The 19,161-nt window shown below is 40.3% G+C and overlaps 1 protein-coding gene across 2 annotated transcripts; it reads right to left on the bottom strand.

Moving 5' to 3' along the window:
• Positions 1-7,792: 7,792 nt before the first annotated feature.
• On the bottom strand, positions 7,793-12,581 carry FMN/FHY (riboflavin kinase/FMN hydrolase). Of its 2 annotated transcripts, none has more exons than XM_048673284.2 (11): positions 12,240-12,581; positions 11,773-11,904; positions 11,485-11,671; positions 10,462-10,592; positions 10,285-10,354; positions 10,115-10,180; positions 9,433-9,587; positions 9,246-9,341; positions 8,457-8,608; positions 8,303-8,386; positions 7,793-8,208 (listed from the first exon to the last, which is right to left on the bottom strand). In XM_048673284.2, the coding sequence occupies exons 2-11, from the start codon at positions 11,846-11,848 to the stop codon at positions 8,032-8,034; spliced, it is 1,194 nt and encodes a 397-aa protein (XP_048529241.1). In that variant the 5' UTR covers positions 11,849-11,904; positions 12,240-12,581; the 3' UTR covers positions 7,793-8,031. The 2 variants fall into 2 exon arrangements, with proteins under 2 accessions (XP_048529241.1, XP_048529248.1); XM_048673291.2 differs by having other exon boundaries at positions 11,773-11,921.
• Between the last annotated feature and the right edge of the window lie 6,580 nt (positions 12,582-19,161).

Raw genomic sequence — 19,161 nt, forward strand, 5'->3', positions numbered from 1 at the left:
AACGGTGTTGCCGGCAACCCTATCATGCATGGCCAGGGCCTTCGGCAGGGTGACTCCTTGTCCCCTCTACTATTTGTCCTCGCCATTGACCCGCTCCAAAGAATCCTCGAGGTAGCAACTAGGAAAGGGTTGTTTCACAAGATCAGAGGTCATGGTGCCATTGTACGCACCTCCCTATATGCCGACGATGCGGCGGTCTTCATGGCATCCATCAAGGGTGATATTGTGAACCTCGCAAACATCTTGTGCCTCTTCGGTGATGTCACGGGCCTCTCCACCAACTTCCAAAAAAGCTCGGTGGTCCCAATCCGGTGTAGCCACATCAACCTCCCAGACATCCTCCAAAACCTCCCGGCATCCCGTGCGTCATTCCCAATCAAATATTTGGGCCTCCCGCTTTTTGTCTGGCAGCTACGAACGGTGGATTTCCAGTTCCTTGAAGATAAAATTACAGCGAGGTTGGTTCCGTGGGATGGCCACAATATCACCACCATTGGTCGCACGGCGCTCGTCAAGTCGATGCTAACCTCCCAAGCGATTTACTCCATCACTTCCCTCATTGTCCCGCCGCGTACCCTGAGCAACATCAACAAAATTGAGCGCGCCTTCCTCTGGGCAGGCACAGACAAGACCACCAGAGCTAAATGTAAAGTTAATTGGGAGGTCGTTTGCCGGCCCCTCGACCATGGGGGGCTAGGTGTGCTAAATACGGACAAATTCGCCTGGGCTCTTAGACTCCGGTGGCTTTGGTATGAGTGGAAAGACCCCACCAAGATGTGGATTGGCATGGGAAACCCATGCAATGACGCAGACTACGACTTCTTCTATGCCTCCACCTCCATCGCCGTTGGCAACGGAGCATAGACGCCGTTCTGGGACTCCCCGTGGATGCATTATAGGAAGCCTAAGGACATCGCGCCCCTCATTTATGAGGCATCCTCTAGGAGGAATTGGCAAGTTCGTGAGGCCCTGAAAGATGAGGCGTGGGTCTCCAAGATCAAAATTTCGGAAAATTTCTCCATCAACCACTTTCGGGAGTTTGTGGTACTCTGGTGATGAGGACATGACTACCTTGGATACGACCAAAAATATTGCATACATGCATATTTGTCAGGTGATTTCTAGTGCAAACTATTCAATGATCTATTTATGTTATCCAGAACAAAAATACTTCACACATTTTTGTGTTTTGTCTAATTGCAGGTGTATGGAACATTTGTACAATTCACATATGAAGATAAGGGAAAAGGAGAAGTTTAGTTTCTGTTCAAAAAGTCCTCTCACGTCACTTTTGGGCCAAGAGAATATAGAGTCCAAGTCTCTCACGTTCTGCATTCAGATTCGGACTGCATAGACATATCTGACTCAAAACGTCAACAACTTTTTCATACGGACTCCAAATTGGGTGATTCTTTTTTTGTTGGAAAGTAGATTTCGTGCTCTTTCCAACCCAATTGGAATCACCTTCAAATTCGTCCGGAGCATTGTGATATCGATGAAACAATCTGACGCTGCAGCAGAATTCGAGTCAAACAACAAGTCCAAAGGTGTTGCACCACCTCCACTTGGGCCCATGAGCCTTGTACGACCTAGGGTTAGTTTTAGGCTGCCTTGGGACATCCTTCCACCTCCTTGGCCGCCACCCCTTGCTCCTATATAAGTAGATCCATCTAGTAGCTTTTTCCTTGGGTTGTGTTTAGATTAAAAGTTCGCCATAGCTGCAACTTCGCATACTTCATTTGTGTCCAACGACCAGACCAAGACGTCACAGAACCGCACCTTCATTACTAAAGCTTTCCTCTTTTATTCTCAATATCCATATTGCAATCTCAGTTTCTTACTTGTTCTTCGTTTGCTCGTAGGAAATAGACCCTTGTGGTCAGGTTAATCATGCTCCGACGTGGTCAATAACCCTCGGAAGTTGGTTTAGCGAGTGCTAAGGCGCGACGTCTTCGCACGTTCGTAGTCGGATCGTCAAAGTCGACTCCCATAGAAAATGATATCTATCTCATCGAAACATCGGGACACCTTCGCCTCTATCAAATGGTATCAGTTTTCAGGTTGCTCGATGAGAATTTTTAGTTTTTCCTAGCTTAGATTTATTTTCTTACCTATTGTCCAAGAAAAAGCCACAAAAAAGTTAGATCTATTCATCCTTTGTCCAAGCCAGTCTGAGCCTTTGCAATTTTCTTTTCATTGCTTGCATAGTTGAATTATCGATTGCATCGGCGTGTCGAGTTGCTGGTCTTAGTGTCTAGTTCGTTTAGAGTTTCGATTTCTGTTCACATTAGTCACGCCATCGCTGCATCGTTATCCCTTCCGTTGTCCACCACCCATCCATCAATTTCCTCCATGTGCTACTCACTGTTCATTGTCATAATCATAGTTGAGATCGTTTCACATCTTCACTTGATCCAATCTGCATCTTAATCTGCATCTTATCTAGTTTGTTTTGGAAAGAGGTAGAGAGAGAAAAAGAGGGAGAGAGAAAAAAGTTAGAGAAAAAAAGAGAAAGAAAAAGAAAAAGTGTGAGGGAAAAAAGAGAGAAGAAAAAAAACAAAATTCGGATCTATCTAGACTCAATCTCGTAGTTGAATTCGGATTGGAATCTGTTTTGTGCACTGTTCAGTAAAACAGGCATAACTTCCTCATGCAAAGTCCGTTTTGGCTCTGCGAGTACTCAAATGAAAGCTAGTGATGAGCCGCATATAAATAGTTGCATAAGCTAGTTCAATATTTTGCCTCTCAAAATCGGCTTCTAAATAGGTCTTTTTACCCTCCGAAGTTCACAAACACAGCTTATTCCAGTCTTTCAGGCCAGTTTTAGACTTCTTTGACTCCTCATATCAATTCGGAATTGAGTGATTCTTTTTGCATTGGAAAGCTTGAGTTAGTAGCATTCTTTGAAAAAAGTTATCAGAAAATTGGCTCAAACTTTTCAAGAGGAAAGTTGGAAAGAGAGAGTTGTTGTATATCCTGCTTGGCACTTGTTTTTCATCATTATCTTTACTGCCGTCGTGATCTTCACTTATATCTTGCTATCCGGAGCTACTTAGTATCCTTCATTGATGCTAGTTGTGCTATGTATTGACCTCATTAGTGTTCTAGGCTCGCGTCTCTAGTCCGGTCTAGCCTAGGACCAGCACAGTACCGTCGTTGAGCGTTTCTTCAACATTGCATCTCTGAATTGATTATTGCTAATTTTTTGCTACCATATACTTAAGCCTTCCAAGCTCCACATATTTCTACACAGTGTTTACACACTTTCCTCTAGCAATTGCTTTACTCAATCTTTAGAGTTATTTGACACCGCTGGTTGCCGATCACCACCTGCTGCATGGTAAGAACTTGTAAGATATTGAGATTTGCTATACTGTGAGCGTTTTACCACCACTTCCAAGTAGTTCATAGGAACATTTTTTTGGATTTTGTTTCTTGTTTCTACTAATCATGACAGGATCCAGAGTCAATTCATGGGCTTTGTCGATCGTGGGAGACGTGCCACCACCTTTGCAAATACCACAACTGTCACAAGAGGTGCACAAACATCCAAATGCACATGACCAGGTTAATGTATCTATACCACCATTTAATGGCCATTTTAGACCTGCTTTATATATTGAATGGGAGTTCAACATAAAAAATATATTTGCTTAACATAATTTTGATGAACATAAAAAGGTTAAGGTTGCGGTTGGTTCTTTCACTGGTTATGCTTTGGTTTGGTGGAGTGAATATTGTCGGTTACACCCTGATTATATACCTACTACTTGGGATGATTTGAAACTTTCCATGTGACTTACTTTCGTTCCCGCTTATTATACTCGCGACATGATTAAGAAGTTGCAACATTTAAAACAAGGTAGTGACACTGTAACAAAATATTATGATGATTTACAAACTACCTTGTTGCATTCCTCTTTAGAAGAAAGTGAAGATGATTTTATGGATATATTTTGGGGAGGATTAAACCGTGATATTCAAGAGATATTAATTCATGAAGAGTGTTATCCTATGGACCATTTGTTTCGTCTTGCTTGTAAAGCTGAACAGGAAATAAAACGACATGTTGCCCATGAGGAGAACAAGCGCACGGTGCACATTCCAAGAGTTGATATGATTGTTCCTTCAACTACTAGGCATACTATGACAACCACATCCATTGTTGTGAGGACTACATCACCTCCACCATATGACACATCACCCCCGAGAGTCGCTACATCATCTGAGTTGATCATAAGAGGTAATGACAAAGGTACTGATCTTCCATCTCTACATGAGAATAATGAATGTCTTATCAATTTGAATGCACCATCTGATGAGCTACCCACTACTTTGATCGTACCACCTATTTTAGAGGACTATGTTGATAATTTGACTTTGCCATGTGATCAAACAACTGAAATACCAACAATTTTGAGTGCACCCATTGAATTAACTGTTGATGCAAAAGAACCAATGTTTAATCATTTTGATATGACCTCTAATCTTGGTGAAGATTTTGTGTCCAATGACTTATTGCATGTTTGCTTATTTAAGCATGTTGTCGCATGTAAATTTGATGCAAGTAAGATTTATTCACCAATGTTGGGATGGTTTAATGATGAATATTGTCAATCTTTTGATATGAATAAGAGCTTCACTTATATGTGCAAACTGAGTTGCAATATTTTCATGCCTTCTACTTGTGATAATTTTTTGGCTTTAGATTTTATGAACTATGAAATTTACTCATGTATATATGTGTCATATGTGAAAAAAATCAAAGGAAGTAAAAATGGATGACATGTACATATACAACATATACACCTTGTCTCTTTTGTTAGCCATATTTCAGATTAAGCAACGCCGACGACGGCTTTGTTTTCAAAAAGGGGAGGATGATGAGGACATGACTACCTTGGATACGATCAAAAATATTACATACATGCATATTTGTCAGGTGATTTCTAGTGCAAACTATTCAGTAATCTATTTCTAGTGCAAACTATTCAGTAAACTATTCAGAAACTATGCATATGTGAAAAAAAATCAAAGGAAGTAAAAAAGGATAGGAATTTTATAGGAATAGGAAAATCATAGGAAGTGAGATGACATGCATCTCAATTCCTACAAAGAAAGAGATGTTATTTGGTGCATAGGATATGAATTTTTCCATTGAGTCTAGGCTAATGTTTTCTTTCCTCCAAAATGTGAAGGATTGATTCCTATCCTATACAGGAATAGGAATCCATTCCTATAAACCAAAGAGTTTCAAATGAATTTTTCCTTTACAAATCCTATCCTATAGAGTTCCTACAAAATTCATACAAACCAAAGGAGGCCTTATGTTATTCAGAACAAAAATATTTCACACACTTTTGTGTTTTGTCTAATTGCAGGTGTATGGAATATTTGTACAATCCACATATGAAGATAAGGGAAAAGAGAAGTTTAGGTTCTGTTCAAAAGTTCCTCTCACGTCACTTTTGGGCCAAGAGAAGATAGAGTCCAAGTCTCTCACGTTCTGCATTCAGATTCGGACTGCACAGAAATACCTGACTTAAAACGTCAACAACTTTTTCATACGGACTCCGAATTGAGTGATTCTTTTTTTGTTGGAAAAGATTTCATGCTATTTCCAACCCAATTGGAATCACCTTCAAATTCGTCCGGAGCATTGAGATATCGGCGAAACAATCTGACGCTACAGCAGAATCCGAGTCAAACAACAAGTCCAAAGGTGTTGCACCACCTCCACTTGGGCCCATGAGCCTTGTACGACGTAGGGTTAGTTTTAGGCTGCCTTGGGACGTCCTTCCACCTCCTTGGCCGCCACCCTTTGCTCCTATATAAGTAGATCCATCTAGTAGCTTTTTCCTTGGGATTTGTTTAGTTAAAAGTTAGCCATTGCAACTTCGTGTACTTCGTTTGTGTCCAACGACCAGACCAAGACCGCTTACGGATCCCCACCATTATCAATACTTCATATATATTCGCAATATTCAGATTGCTTTATCATATTCTTGCTCGTTCTTCGATTGCTTGCAGGAATAGACCTTCGTGGTCAGGCTGACCGTGCTTCCGGCATCGTCAGTAACCTCGCGAGATTGGTTTAGCGATTGCTAAGACGCCACGTTGTGCACGTTTGTAGTCGGATCGTCAAAGTCGTCTCCACCAAATCGATAGTTATCATCTCATCGAAAGATCGGGACACCCTCGCCTCTATCATCTGGGCCACTATCCGTGACTTTGCTCTCATTGAGGAGGCAGAAGATGACATCACTTGGAAGCACACCAACAACGAAATCTACTCGGCTGAATCTGCCTACAGGGCTCAGTTCCTCGGCACCATTCGCTCCCCCATGGAGCAGGCTGTTTGGAAGGTTTGGGCTCCGCCGAAAGTCAAGTTCTTTGCTTGGCTTGCCGCCCAAAACAGGATTTGGATTGCGGATAGGTTGGATAAGCGCGGTTGGCCAAAATGTGGACTATGCCTACTATGCAAACAAGTTCAAGAATCGGTGGACCACCTCTTCTACAAGTGCCGCTTCACGCTAAGGATTTGGGACACGATAAAATTTTGGCTCCAGCTAGACCACATTGATACTTCCACATGGCACTTGCTGCAATCCCCCAAGGCATGGTGGATAGGTTTATCCGACGAGACCGTCCCCAACCGCAAGGCCATGGCCTCTCTAACCATGCTCATCTTTTGGACAATTTGGAGTGAAAGAAATGCATGGGTTTTCCGACACAAGAGCACTCCTCCTCCAATCCTTATTCAAAATATTAAGACGGAGGCGTTGTTATGGGTGTCTGCATTCGCGAAGCAATTGGGTTTAATTATGTCGTTACAGTAACAACTCTTGTTGTAAGGGTGTGTTGTAACACAGCACGATCAAACTCTTTTCTCTCTTAATTAATATACGTGGCAAATCTTTTGTCCGGTTTCAAAAAAAAATCAAGGTCCGACCCAAACGGACTAAGAATTGGAGGATCCAACTTGCCCTTCATTTAAAGTTGAGACAACATCAAATTCAAATCCGAGCAAGAAGAAGAAGAAGAAGAAGAAGAAGACAAAGGCAAGAGGTCCGGCATCCTCAATTTTTGAGGATATCTTGTTGGTCAAAGCTTGATTGGCCATCACAATGAATTCAATATGCGGCACCGAGCAAAAGGGAACAAGTATTGGGATGATTTAATTTGCTATGTCATATTTGTTTCGAACTGTTGAATTGGGACGATTTGTATTGTATGATCGACATGCATGGATTTAAGAATCCGCATTTGAAATGTGTTGACGTGCAGCAGCCGAAATAAGGGGCTGACCTTGCCTCGTTCCGGAAAAAAAACAGTGAGGGATGATTTATGCAAAATAGACAGAGACGTGCTGCAAATTTTACAAGCAACCCAGTCAACCAGTCAAATCTTACACCACGTGGGCGGAATACAGAGCAGAAGCGTACACGTTCACCGTAAGCGTATACAGATGAGACTTTTGTATTCGTAATCTAGGTATTTCTGACGAGACTTCTGTAATCGTAATTTAGGCATTTCCGAGTCCAGTGACCAATGTAAATTTCGGGGATGGGTAAAGTGACCACGTTTGAATTACCCTCCAGTATGTACGAGCTACTCAATTTCATGCACCGTTGGGATCGAGTAGACTGCTCACAAGGGGCAGCAATGGTACATCGCCTCGTTTACAGTTGTTCGAGTTTCAGATGCATGCTTACAAAGTACAGTACTAGTACCAAGTAATATCAGAGAAGAGATGGTACGTGACTAAAAGCTTTCCACTCACAGTATGCCATCTTCACAATTCTCGTTGTATAAATTGTAGTATAATGGGAATCCAAGTATACACAGTATAGAATAGCAATCAACATCCCTGTTTGTGTTTGGGCAAGTGGCCAAGCCGGCCATAAGCAGTGGTACCGCCGCTACTCCTAAAATAGCGGCATCGTTTCTGAATCAGAAGAAATGCTTTTTATCTCCCAAGTAGAGAATGTGCGGTGGCCTCTCACTGAGCGCTTCAAAGCGTCGGGTCGCTTATATAAACTCTTGCTCCGCCTCGTTCCCGCCAGTAGCAGCACCCTGTTGCAACGGGTTTCTCAAATACGGCAACTCTTTGTACTTGGCATACTCCGGCAAATCTAGGGCATTCTCTGCGATTCTCCCGTCCTCGTGAATCCTCTCGATCAAGCTCTCGAGCGAAGGAAAGTTTGCCTGAGCATTTCAAAAGAAGTAAGGGTTACTAGCTAGTTACTAAAAACAGAACTTCCTTTTTTGCCAGTAAAAATGTCATTTGGTTCTCAGTTACCTCAGGTCGTATGTACCCAACGATAACAAGGCGCAGCTCCTCTCCGTAAAAGTCCTCATCAAAACCATGAAGCAACCATGGTTCCTGAAATCAATGCCTCTTAGAGCAAAATAATACAGCTAAACAAGGAACGGCCTGTGTAAAGAGCACTCACGATTGTCTTCTCTGTGTTATCAAAATAAGGGTTCCAGCCAATGCTCATGACCATCCTGTATATGCCTCGCTTCGAAAGTCCGGCCCACCCAAAGTATACACCTGATGTATGCTCTGACAGTATGTCGGAAAAGTTTTCTGCGGCCAAGTTCGCTACAAGACAGGTAAAAAATTATCAGTGACCAAGAAGAATTGAGTGTACTACTTACTACTAAGAAAACCAAAAGGTGGAACTGGTAGAGTATATATTTTAATTTCAACAGGATATACTTCACCCAAGATTGGAAAATTTTCCCAGAGTTTCAGGAGTGTCCCATTTTATCATGTGAAACTAGTTTCCCTATGACATTTCTATATATCTTGTCGGCCAATTAAGTTGATGCACGCATATTTAACCCGAGTCATTAAGTAGACCTACCAAAGGTGCCTTATGATAAAATTAAAGGGGATAAGTCCAAATATAAACCAAAAACTCAGTGTTCCTAAACAACATACAATTCAGTTAGGTGCTCATAAACCAGCTTCAAACGATTGATGTATCTAATAACACGCACAACGTCAGCTATTCTACAGAGCATGGGTTCCTCTAGCAATTTTCCTAGTAACGCAAAACACATAACAGGTATTTGGAAGTAGGCCAGGTAGGTGGGGTAACATCTGAAATGGTCCATCAATGAACAAAACCATTCATAGAAGTGTTAGCCTGTGAAGTCAGTGAACTGTTCAAGACACTTTAAGGTTTGAAAACATGCTAGTGATATATTTACTTATATAATATGTTCCACGATACCTGTTGGTATTCCTAGTACTTTAGAACCACGGCCAAATCCTTTGATCACTGGCCCACCAATAAACCATGGGTCTATTGGTAAAGTGCCTTCAATCCCTGGGCAGAAAAATGATAAACAGTTAAGTTGAATATGTCCATGTTGTTCTAAGATAATGATAAACAGATAGTCCCAAGAGTTAGAGCATACAATCATTGAAGGGTGGCAAACCCCATTTTTCAGGCCTTAAGTCAAGGAGGGAATTGATAATCTCATCCGCGGAACTGAATTCATCAGTCCTTTTGGGTACTGAAGGGACAGCTATGACATGCATTCCTGCAGCTTTGCCAGCCGTAACTCCTGGCCTGGCACAATCATTAATTGAAAATGTTAAAGGTAATATGGTTACTAAAACACTGCACGCTAAAATATAAGTTAGGGAACCAGTAATGCTAGTGTAGATGTGGTGGATGTAAACATAATATCTACAGAAATATATGGAACAGAGATGCATCTGCAATTCCGCATAATTCAAAATTCTATGCTGTGCACATTAGCATAGCTTTCTAACTAGTGTTATTATGTGAATTCATCAAGTTGTACCACCGTAAGCTATTATGATGTGGAAGATCATTGATATCAGATTTTATCTGTCAAAAAGACTGATATTGTTCTTTTTTAACATAAAGCAAGAATAACATTTATTGAAATTCACAAAAGTTATCAGATGGTTACTGAAGCTATGTTTTATTGCTTGTAGCTTTGAGAAACGAGAACCAAACATCCATGCCAATTCAAGCATATCGAAACATGAATTTCTGTTCCATCAAAAAGTGCATGGTGTTCCACTGAAAACATGTCTATATTATTACTTAACCAAGGCAGAACTTACACAGAATCCTCAATTACTAGGCAATTTGAAGGATCAGCATTCATCCTTTTTGCAGCTTCCAGAAATCTTGTATATCACCACACCAGCAGAACAAAAGTAACTAAATGAGATCAGTTTGATAAATCTATAGGGTGTCAGTAATGAAAACATTATATAGCACATTGCCTTACATATCTGGGGATGGCTTTCCTGACTCTACTTCATCAGCACCAACAATTGCAGAGAAATACTCTTTCCAACCTATACATCATAATAGTAAACTAAGTAATATATCATTCCACCAAATAAAAAGAAGAACACGAAAAAATCTAGGTATCCCTGAAGCATGGAAAACTGGAAAAGGATACCTTGCTGACACGAGATTTTGGACTCAATGTTTGATCTTGAAGAGTTGGAAGCTAAAGCAGCTGGCACCCTGCTGCTCTTCAAATGTTTTATTAACCGATTAGCTCCAGGAAGAGCTTTTATGTTGCCCCATCTGCAATATGAAATTTAATATGCTACTCATATATCTGAAGGAATACAGCCGCAAGTGAAAATTACAGCATTAGAAAATTGTAGTAGTTCTATCATCATGCCCAATACCAGTCACAACCTTACCACAAGTTCTTGTAAGAAAATCTTTACAAATACTTTCATTAGACACAAATCCTTTTCATAATTTCATTTCTATTGAAGTACTTTCTGCACTATACCCAAAGTTCACTTTGCTGTTTAAATTGCATCAAAGGAGCGTGACCAAAGAACTAAAATAATCTGCTGCTGATTTACAGAAATTCTTCTACAGTGACTTGTCAAGTGCACTGTGCAATCTAAAAGCATACCAGACATGCACATTGAAGCCTATTTGGCTTTGAACCCACTTTATGGTATACCAGATGCTTGCTTCTAGAGGATCATATAGTAGCATAACTTAAGTATGTACTAATAAAACACAGAGAGATATTGAAGTCAGCCTACATATATATAAATCTTTGTATTATTATCATATCCATGAGTACAACTAACATGCAGATGTTAATGTATAACATGTGCATATGCAGATGTAAACTCAAGAAGATAGGCACACCTCAAAGGCATGATTGTAAGACTTCTAGTAGCAGCATTGGAGAGAGATTAACAAAAAAAACTAGCCTATCAGGGGTATTCAGTAATTCATAAGAATTACAGGGAGAAAGCAAATGGGCACACAAAAATATACATGCACACACAAAAAAAGAAATGTTCTTGAAAAGACTGAACTAAACAATCCACTTTATCAAGCGAATGGCCTGATGCAGCCACAAAATGTATAGATTTTCCACTACAGTAAGATGGTAATATGCATTTTGCGAAACATAGACAAGTATAAAGAGGCTCAGTGACATTACTGCTCGCTGAACATTGGATTAATCAATGAGAGGAACTCTTCGGTGGAGTAAGGGAGTCCGTAATCTTCTAAAACAACAGCTGCAGCTTCATAAGGTGTCTTTCCAACAAATTTGTGAGCTTTCTTGCTATCCCACTTTTTCCCATTTTTAACAAGAAATGGTTTCAGCACCTGGCTTACAATGCAATCTGCCAAATGGTACAACCAAGGTAAGCAGAAATGGGCATTCAGCATTTATTTAACTTGGAAAGATCAAACAATGGAAGAATTTTTTGGAATTCACGGTCACCTGTGTTTAAGAGGGTACCATCCAAATCAAGAATGACATGGGAAATAAGGCGAGTAATGGGCTTCGGTGCTGCCATTTCCAAGGACGGATGAGCTAAATGCAGCAAGAGACAAATTATTTGGGAAGCCCAACCTGAAATGTAGCAAAACCTATTCAGGCACACACCAAATTAGTGCTGCTAAATTATAAAGTTAGTTAATCTGGCAATATTTTCCTGATGATTTAATATACGTATACAATTACATATTACAACTAAAGTGGGAGTGAGAAACAGTAGCAGATCCTATCCTTGGCTCTTGAACCTGAGACTTTTTTTTCCTAAAGTTATGACTATTTACAGGAGCATAGAAAATTCGTTTAGTACTAGTGTTTGGCTGGGCTGACTTATGTAATCACCTCCCGATAAGTGTGCCGGGTGTATGAAGGTCAGTGTGATTTAGTTAGTCGCTGGATGAAAACAACCTTACCTCAATGGCCAAAGACTGGGACGGGGTGAAGACAGCAGGAACACGATGTCCCAGCGAGATAGAACGGGAACGGCGACGCGCGTGAGAGGCGGGAGGAGGGGGTGAGGTGGGGGTGGGGGTGGAGGCGTGATTGAGGCGCCCGCGGTGACGCTAAGGTACGGCGCTGCGGCGGCCCTAGAGCTGCGCTTTCCCTCTAGTGCGGCTGGGAATTTCTTGATTTCAACCTCCGCCGCTGGCCGGCCGGTCGCGCGAGCGCCTCCCGGTGGGACTCAGAACCGAAGCGAGAGGAAAGAAAGGGTACGGGAAAGAGGAGCAGAACCGATCCGGATAGGCTTGTAGCGTTCCTTGCACCGATCTGTACACTTGGATTTGGATGTGATAAGAAAAAGAGTTAAAAGCACTGGGTCCTAGAACTTGCTAAGAATGTGATGGTTTGATCTTAAAACTTGCAAAATGACACTATCCAGTCCCACAACTTGCACCAAAATATGCAACTTGTTAGAATTATGTGTCCTGCAACTATATTCAAATTACTTGAAATTATTAAATATTCGGAATACCTTATTATGGAATTATACATGTATTTGTACATGGAATTGTTTTACATGTTTAGCATGGAAAATTATCACTTACTGGAACGTACTTAAGTTATATGCTTAAGGAAGCCGGTCGATTATCAGTGGAATACAATATACCATTTATATTGGAAAGGCTACCCGGGTACACTGATAATTGGAAGGAGCTAGATCGTATAGTTAGATTACAGTCCTAATGTTGATCTACATAACTAGAGGAATTTACACTCTATTATAGCGCGTTGCTCACAAGCGCGTGCTCCGGGGACATAACGGGTAGAATCCGTTAACAGACAAATATGATCGTGGTTGGTAATTTGATCTGGACTCTATCTCGGAAACTAGTGGAAAAGACTAGAAATCTTATATTTGTATAAGAGGTGGACTCTTTGAAAAAACAATATAAAAAGGTCCCTATCCCCTAGCCTCAGATATGCGAATTGTGAGCGGCACCACGGATAAGCGTAGAGGAATAGGGGGTAGAGCGCAAACCCTAATTTCTAACATTGGTATCTTGAGCAAGGTTCGGCCGCCGACGCTTGAACCCAAATCCGCTGCCTACTCTGCCGCCGGTTGTCGCCGCAAGCATCTGGTTTGCGTTTTTCCCCAAGTCGCCGCCTGGTTGGTCAACTTCATGGACTACTCGGCCTCTTCGCCTACGTGCTACAGCCTATGCGTCAATCGAGGAGGAAAATCAAGCTGCAAAGCACGTCCACATGCGTAGTCTGATCTTGCTTCTTGGAAGTGGATCAATCTCACCCGTGGCTCAAGGAAGGAGCCATGATGGATTCTTCACGTGAAGGGAGCTCTCCATGCCTCTTTGATTCACGCACGGAGATCGAAGTTGTAGCTGGTCCGTGACCACGAGTTCGATCTGCCGGAAGTACAAATCCTGCCGACTCACCGGGTCCAACTCCGCGCCAGTCGCCGTCTCTCAACATGTACGAATCATGCCGGCTCACCACGTCCAACTTCGCTCCGTATCGCGCCCGTCGCCGTCTCTCAAAACCGTGAGGTCTGCTGCCTTGGGAGTTGGGAAGTCGTCTGCTTCCCCAAGTCATTGAGTCCGTTGTTACGCGGGTCCAGATCCGGTTCTGGTGCTCACGGAAAGGTGCTGCCTACTCGCCGAGTCTGATGCAGCCATACAGGGATTTCAAGGGTGAGTTGTTCCTACAGTGGCTACAACAAACATTGTTGCGGTAGTTGATTGCTGCAATTAAGGAGGAAATCATTCTATTTTTAAGAAAGGAATTAGCAACAATCTGAGGAAGGCACGCCAAGGAAGAGTGGAAGTATAATACTTGGATTGCGACAAGAAGATAGCTAGCTACTGATGTTTGGTGGAAACTGAAAAGCAATCGAGGAATCTAGAAATAGTTGGGTTTTCTTTATCATTGGAAAACTAGCTAGAACTGGTTGTAACAGAAACACTCGATGGCATACTCTCGAAATAGTGAGAACACACGTTGCAGTGGTCGGGAACGGATGTCGTACGCCGGAAGGAGTGCACAGCAAAAGGATCTTGCTGGAATACCATGGAACCCACCGGAATACTACAGATTTTTGGACAACATACAGATGCCGAGCATTGTTCGCGCCCCGTGGAGTTTTTCATATTATCGTCGACATTGAATAATTTCATTGGTGCATTGCGACACGCTAAAGGAATCATTTTTAGTGGAATCACTTATTTTCAGTCTAATCAGTGCAAAATTATTGTTGGAGAAAATTGATATCTTGCAGATAATTATGCATAGTCTGAAAAGGGATTTCAGGGAAGTGTTTTTATTGAGCATCACTTATTCAAAGAGGAAGCTGGGGTCACTCCAGGAAATTTGCTCTTCATCTATCGGTATGTCTGATGTTAATGTTTGCACTATATTTTTATTTGTGGCTATTTCTTTTAAAAATAGATGGAGTATGGTGTTTGTTTATATACATCATATATATTAGAGTACAATAGCAATCTTATTGGCATGCAACAATTCCGAAGGGAAAACTAATGTACTTAGGAATTAATTGTGAATTTGATATACTTTGGATTGGAAATTATGCCATCAAACTCCTTTTGTGGAGGAAAACTATTATTGTTATAGGACAGGCTATTCAACTTCAGTGAGAAGGGATTTAATTTATTGCTCCATCTTGGAACCTATTGATTATGACATACTATTTGGAAAAGGGAGAGTGGAAATATTGCTCAATGGTTAAATTAGTGCATTATGATTTTCACACAATGGTCCATCTTTCTTGATCTCCATTGGAAGTTGGTAGACCAATTTTTTATATTGGGCAAAGATTACTCCATATGGAGGAATATCGACAATGGGAACACATGCTTGGAATCTTATTATCTACATCATTAAAGACTTGGTCACATATCTTGGAACTGGATCAAGAGGCTTATTGATTCTGGAATTTTAAACTTTAGTGGGAGGACTAATGGTACATGTGAAGCATATATGAATTTTTTTAATACACCTTGTTTATTAAGGTGGAAGGAGATGAAAGGGCTTCACATCGTTTCTTTTTTATATACTTACGATATTTCTTTGGACATCCCCACTAGAGGTCACATTGTTTATTTCATCTCACTCTTCCATGGTTACACTTTTACATGGTTATGCTTATATTTTATTATACAAGTCGGAAGGTTTTATTGTGCTGGTCACATGTTATACTGAAGTGGAAAATTAGTTGATTAAACAATATCATAGTTTTAACAACCGATTGGTGGGGGAAGTACACTTCAGGAATATATCGTTTGTATGTAAAGATCATGGAATTATTCACCATTGTTATATACCGTACACTCCACAATTGAATAGAGGAATTGACTGTCTTGTATACTCCCTCGTTTGTTTGGAAAGAAGCATTGTGTAATGTCATTTGTTGTATCTTTCTCCATCTAGTACAGTCACTTGGCTGGAAGGAAATCTTCTATTTTGGCATGAAATTCACGGTTATTACAAAGCGCACACCATGAATTTTTCATGGTTCTTCTAGTGGATCATAGGGTGTTTCCTTAGTTCTCTGGAAATGAATACTGGTGGAAAGTAGGAACACAATCATTTTTATGATCAAGGGTGGAATTATTGACAATCATACTGGAATACAATCTTAACCCAAGGAAACTACAAGTGACACTCCCAACATGTCATGCTTAGGATAAGTGGGAGGAATTAACTTGGAACGCAATCTATGGATAATTGTTATGTGATTTTTGGGGGAAGTCACTCTAAATAGTAGAGGAAGACTCCTAAGAAGGCTTGAAACTTTTCATCATTGTCAACTATGGGTGGAAGAAATGCGGGCAGGAATAAACTCAATGAGAAATTCTATAGTTTGGAAACTTATTATCACACCAAATACCCGCAAGCCCATTGTTTGTAAGTGTTTTTATTCATTTGTAAGGAAATTTGTCTCATTGGAATATTATAATGTCACTCTTGCCATTCAGTTCTTTGCACAAAGGGAAATATATTTTGTGGAAACTCTCTCTCGTGGAATTTTGGGAAAGAGGAACTAAAGACATGATTTGCGAATTGAATATATTAATGTATTGTCTTATAACAAGCTTCACATCAATGAAATAGCAGGTCATATAGTTTTCTATATAAAGCAAGGCGTTCATTTACAAACATAAGTGTAAAGTATTTTGCATTACTATTGGATATGTTAATATTGTTTTGTTGTTTGCAATGGTAAAGTCACATTGATGGAAGTGAAAGCTTGGTCATCTTTTAACTTTCATATGAAAGGAACATTTGAAACATCCTATGTTTTACAAGTAGAAATACATAAAAACTATTTTAAAATACCTTTGGTAAAGGGAATCATTCTCAGTGAGGAATTATATTTAAACTCCTGATGAAAATAGAATAATAAATGATACTGGAATTTGTATGTATCTTCATTATATTATTATACCTTAGCTACCGGAATTTATGCTGCATTCAAGCAGTGGAATGAAAGTCGAGCAGCTAAGGAAATCTCACACATCATATAAGATTGTGGAAAGTGCATCACAACCTGTCACTTATTCTAAAATTTATATTAAAGGTAAACACATTGAGGAAGCTATTACTCTATCTACAAGATGAGAAATAAGTCTAGGTACGCATATTCAATTTTTTGTAGTACTAATATGGTGCAGGTTCACTGACCGAAGTCAGGAATTTCTTTCAAAACATCGTTAATTATGGAACTTCATTTACTGATCGGATTTGATATTTATGTGGTTTTGAAAATTTATTCAACATGGTTATCTTATACTTGACTCGATGTGAAATTAATCATATTATTATATATGTGATGGAAAATAATTGATGCGGAATTTCACGTGAGGAAACAAAATACTCAAGGTGCCTACAAAGGTGGAATCACACTCGAGGAAATAATACTCGAGGCGCCGAGGACAGCTATGCTGGAATAATTAGGTGCAAACTAAAGGTCTCTAGTGATTTTAAGTGTCACAGTAAGGAAACATATTGAAGGAAAGTATCACCGTATATATATTTGTGGGTTTTCAATGTAGTGTTAATATGATTGTTGATCCCTTGACTAAGCCTCTTAGTCAGGAGGTATTTGGCAAGTATGTTAAGGCTATGGGTTTACGAATATTTGAATGATCGTTTTGGACAAGTGGGAGATGTTGGAATTATGTGTCCTGCAACTATATTCAAATTACTTGGAATTATTAAATATTCAGAATACCTCATTATGAAATTATACATGTATTTGTACATGGAATTGTTTTACATGTTTAGCATGGAAAATTATCACTTGTTGGAACGTACTTAAGTTATATGCTTAAGGAAGCTGGTCGATTATCAGTGGAATACAATATACCATTTATATTGGAAAGGCTACCCGGGTACACTGATAATTGGAAGGAGCTAGATCGTATAGTTAGATTACAGCCCTAATGTTGATCTACATAACTAGAGGAATTTACACTCTATTATGGCGCGTTGCTCACAAGCGCGTGCTCCGGGGACATAACGGGTAGAATCCATTAACAGACAAATATGATCGTGGTTGGTAATTTGATCTGGACTCTATCCCGAAAACTAGTGGAAAAGACTAGGAATCTTATATCTGTATAAGAGGTGGACTCTTTGGAAAAACAGTATAAAAAGATCCCTACCCCCTAGCCTCAGATATGCAAATTGTGAGCGGCACCACGGATAAGTGCAGAGGAATAGGGGGTAGACCGCAAACCCTAATTTCTAACACAACTTTGGTCCTGAATCAATCACATAGCAACAAGTGGACTCGTCAGGCCTGAGCGGGTCACAACGCGCGTTTGTACAAAAAAAAATCTGCCTTTTGTTGTAATCAACTGTGGTATAAGAATGCTGCACATTTGACATCGAATTGTGTGCCTGAAGGTGATACCGCTGATCATGCTCCAATTGTTCCATGTGGCCTTGTATTTCTTTTGTTCGCTTGTAAGCCAAATTAATAATGTGACTAGTGACTAGACCATTGAGCTTACAAGCAGTTCATCTCAGTCTTATAAAGAAATTATCATTTAAGGAAACAAAATTGCAAATATTTGTACCAAGAATAGTTTTGCCATTCTCAAGTAATATTGCTGAAACAAGTTTGTATTGATCTGTGATCACTTTATCAAAACGATCGACAGATAAAGATACAACTGCTGCTCTTGGAAAAAAGTCAATTGGCGACTGATGTAACACACTTAACAAAACACTGGCGTTCAAGTCACCTTGTCAGCAACCTAGAAATTAGAATAATTCCAACACTCCCACTAATAAGCTTGCGCTGTTTGCGAGCACTAAAGCTTCAATCGTCTTAATGTTCATCTAAGGTGGTCATTGACAGGGCGGGATCGTAGGCTCCATGGGCGTGGATATGCTCCTAGTGCACATTTCAGGGCCAATTTCTGTGACCCCTTCTTCCTGAGTAGTTATAATGCTGCCCAGCATCCTTTTTTGGGGGGCTACTGGTTTAATTCAATAGAAGGAAAAAGATAGCCTGGATAAAATATAGCGCATACCTTTGCAAGGTTCCTGAAGTAAACTGTTGTGTAGTTCCCCGTTGGGAAGAAAACTTCTATCAGATCAGCAAGAACCAACTGGGGCTGCGAGATAGCTCCATCTGACCAATCTTTTTAAAAACAGGAAGTTTGTTAGACACTACATATGTAAAACCATATGACACACTGGGGTTTGGGCATTGTTATCAACTCATCACCCTGATTAAATGGGATGGGAAAACCCATATGCTACCTGTAACTTGTAGCTTTCTCTGACAAATGTCCATACTCCCTATAGCAGTAGTAGTTATAGTACACTGATGATCAGTAAAACTATACATTC

This window comes from Triticum urartu, chromosome 1A, assembly GCF_056163025.1.
Source record: "Triticum urartu cultivar PI428250 chromosome 1A, HENAU_Tu73, whole genome shotgun sequence".
Taxonomy (NCBI): domain Eukaryota; kingdom Viridiplantae; phylum Streptophyta; class Magnoliopsida; order Poales; family Poaceae; genus Triticum; species Triticum urartu.

What these genes read in the sequence shown, in the direction of transcription:
- FMN/FHY (XM_048673284.2), bottom strand. Translation starts at nt 11,848, where the DNA reads ATGGCAGCACCGAAGCCCATTACTCGCCTTATTTCCCATGTCATTCTT. An exon ending in AATCCAATGTTCAGCGAGCA is followed by an intron (nt 10,593 to 11,484) that starts GTAATGTCACTG and finishes TTCATATTGCAG; the next exon opens with ATGGGGCAACATAAAAGCTC. An exon ending in TTTGCCACCCTTCAATGATT is followed by an intron (nt 9,342 to 9,432) that starts GTATGCTCTAAC and finishes TTTTCTGCCCAG; the next exon opens with GGATTGAAGGCACTTTACCA.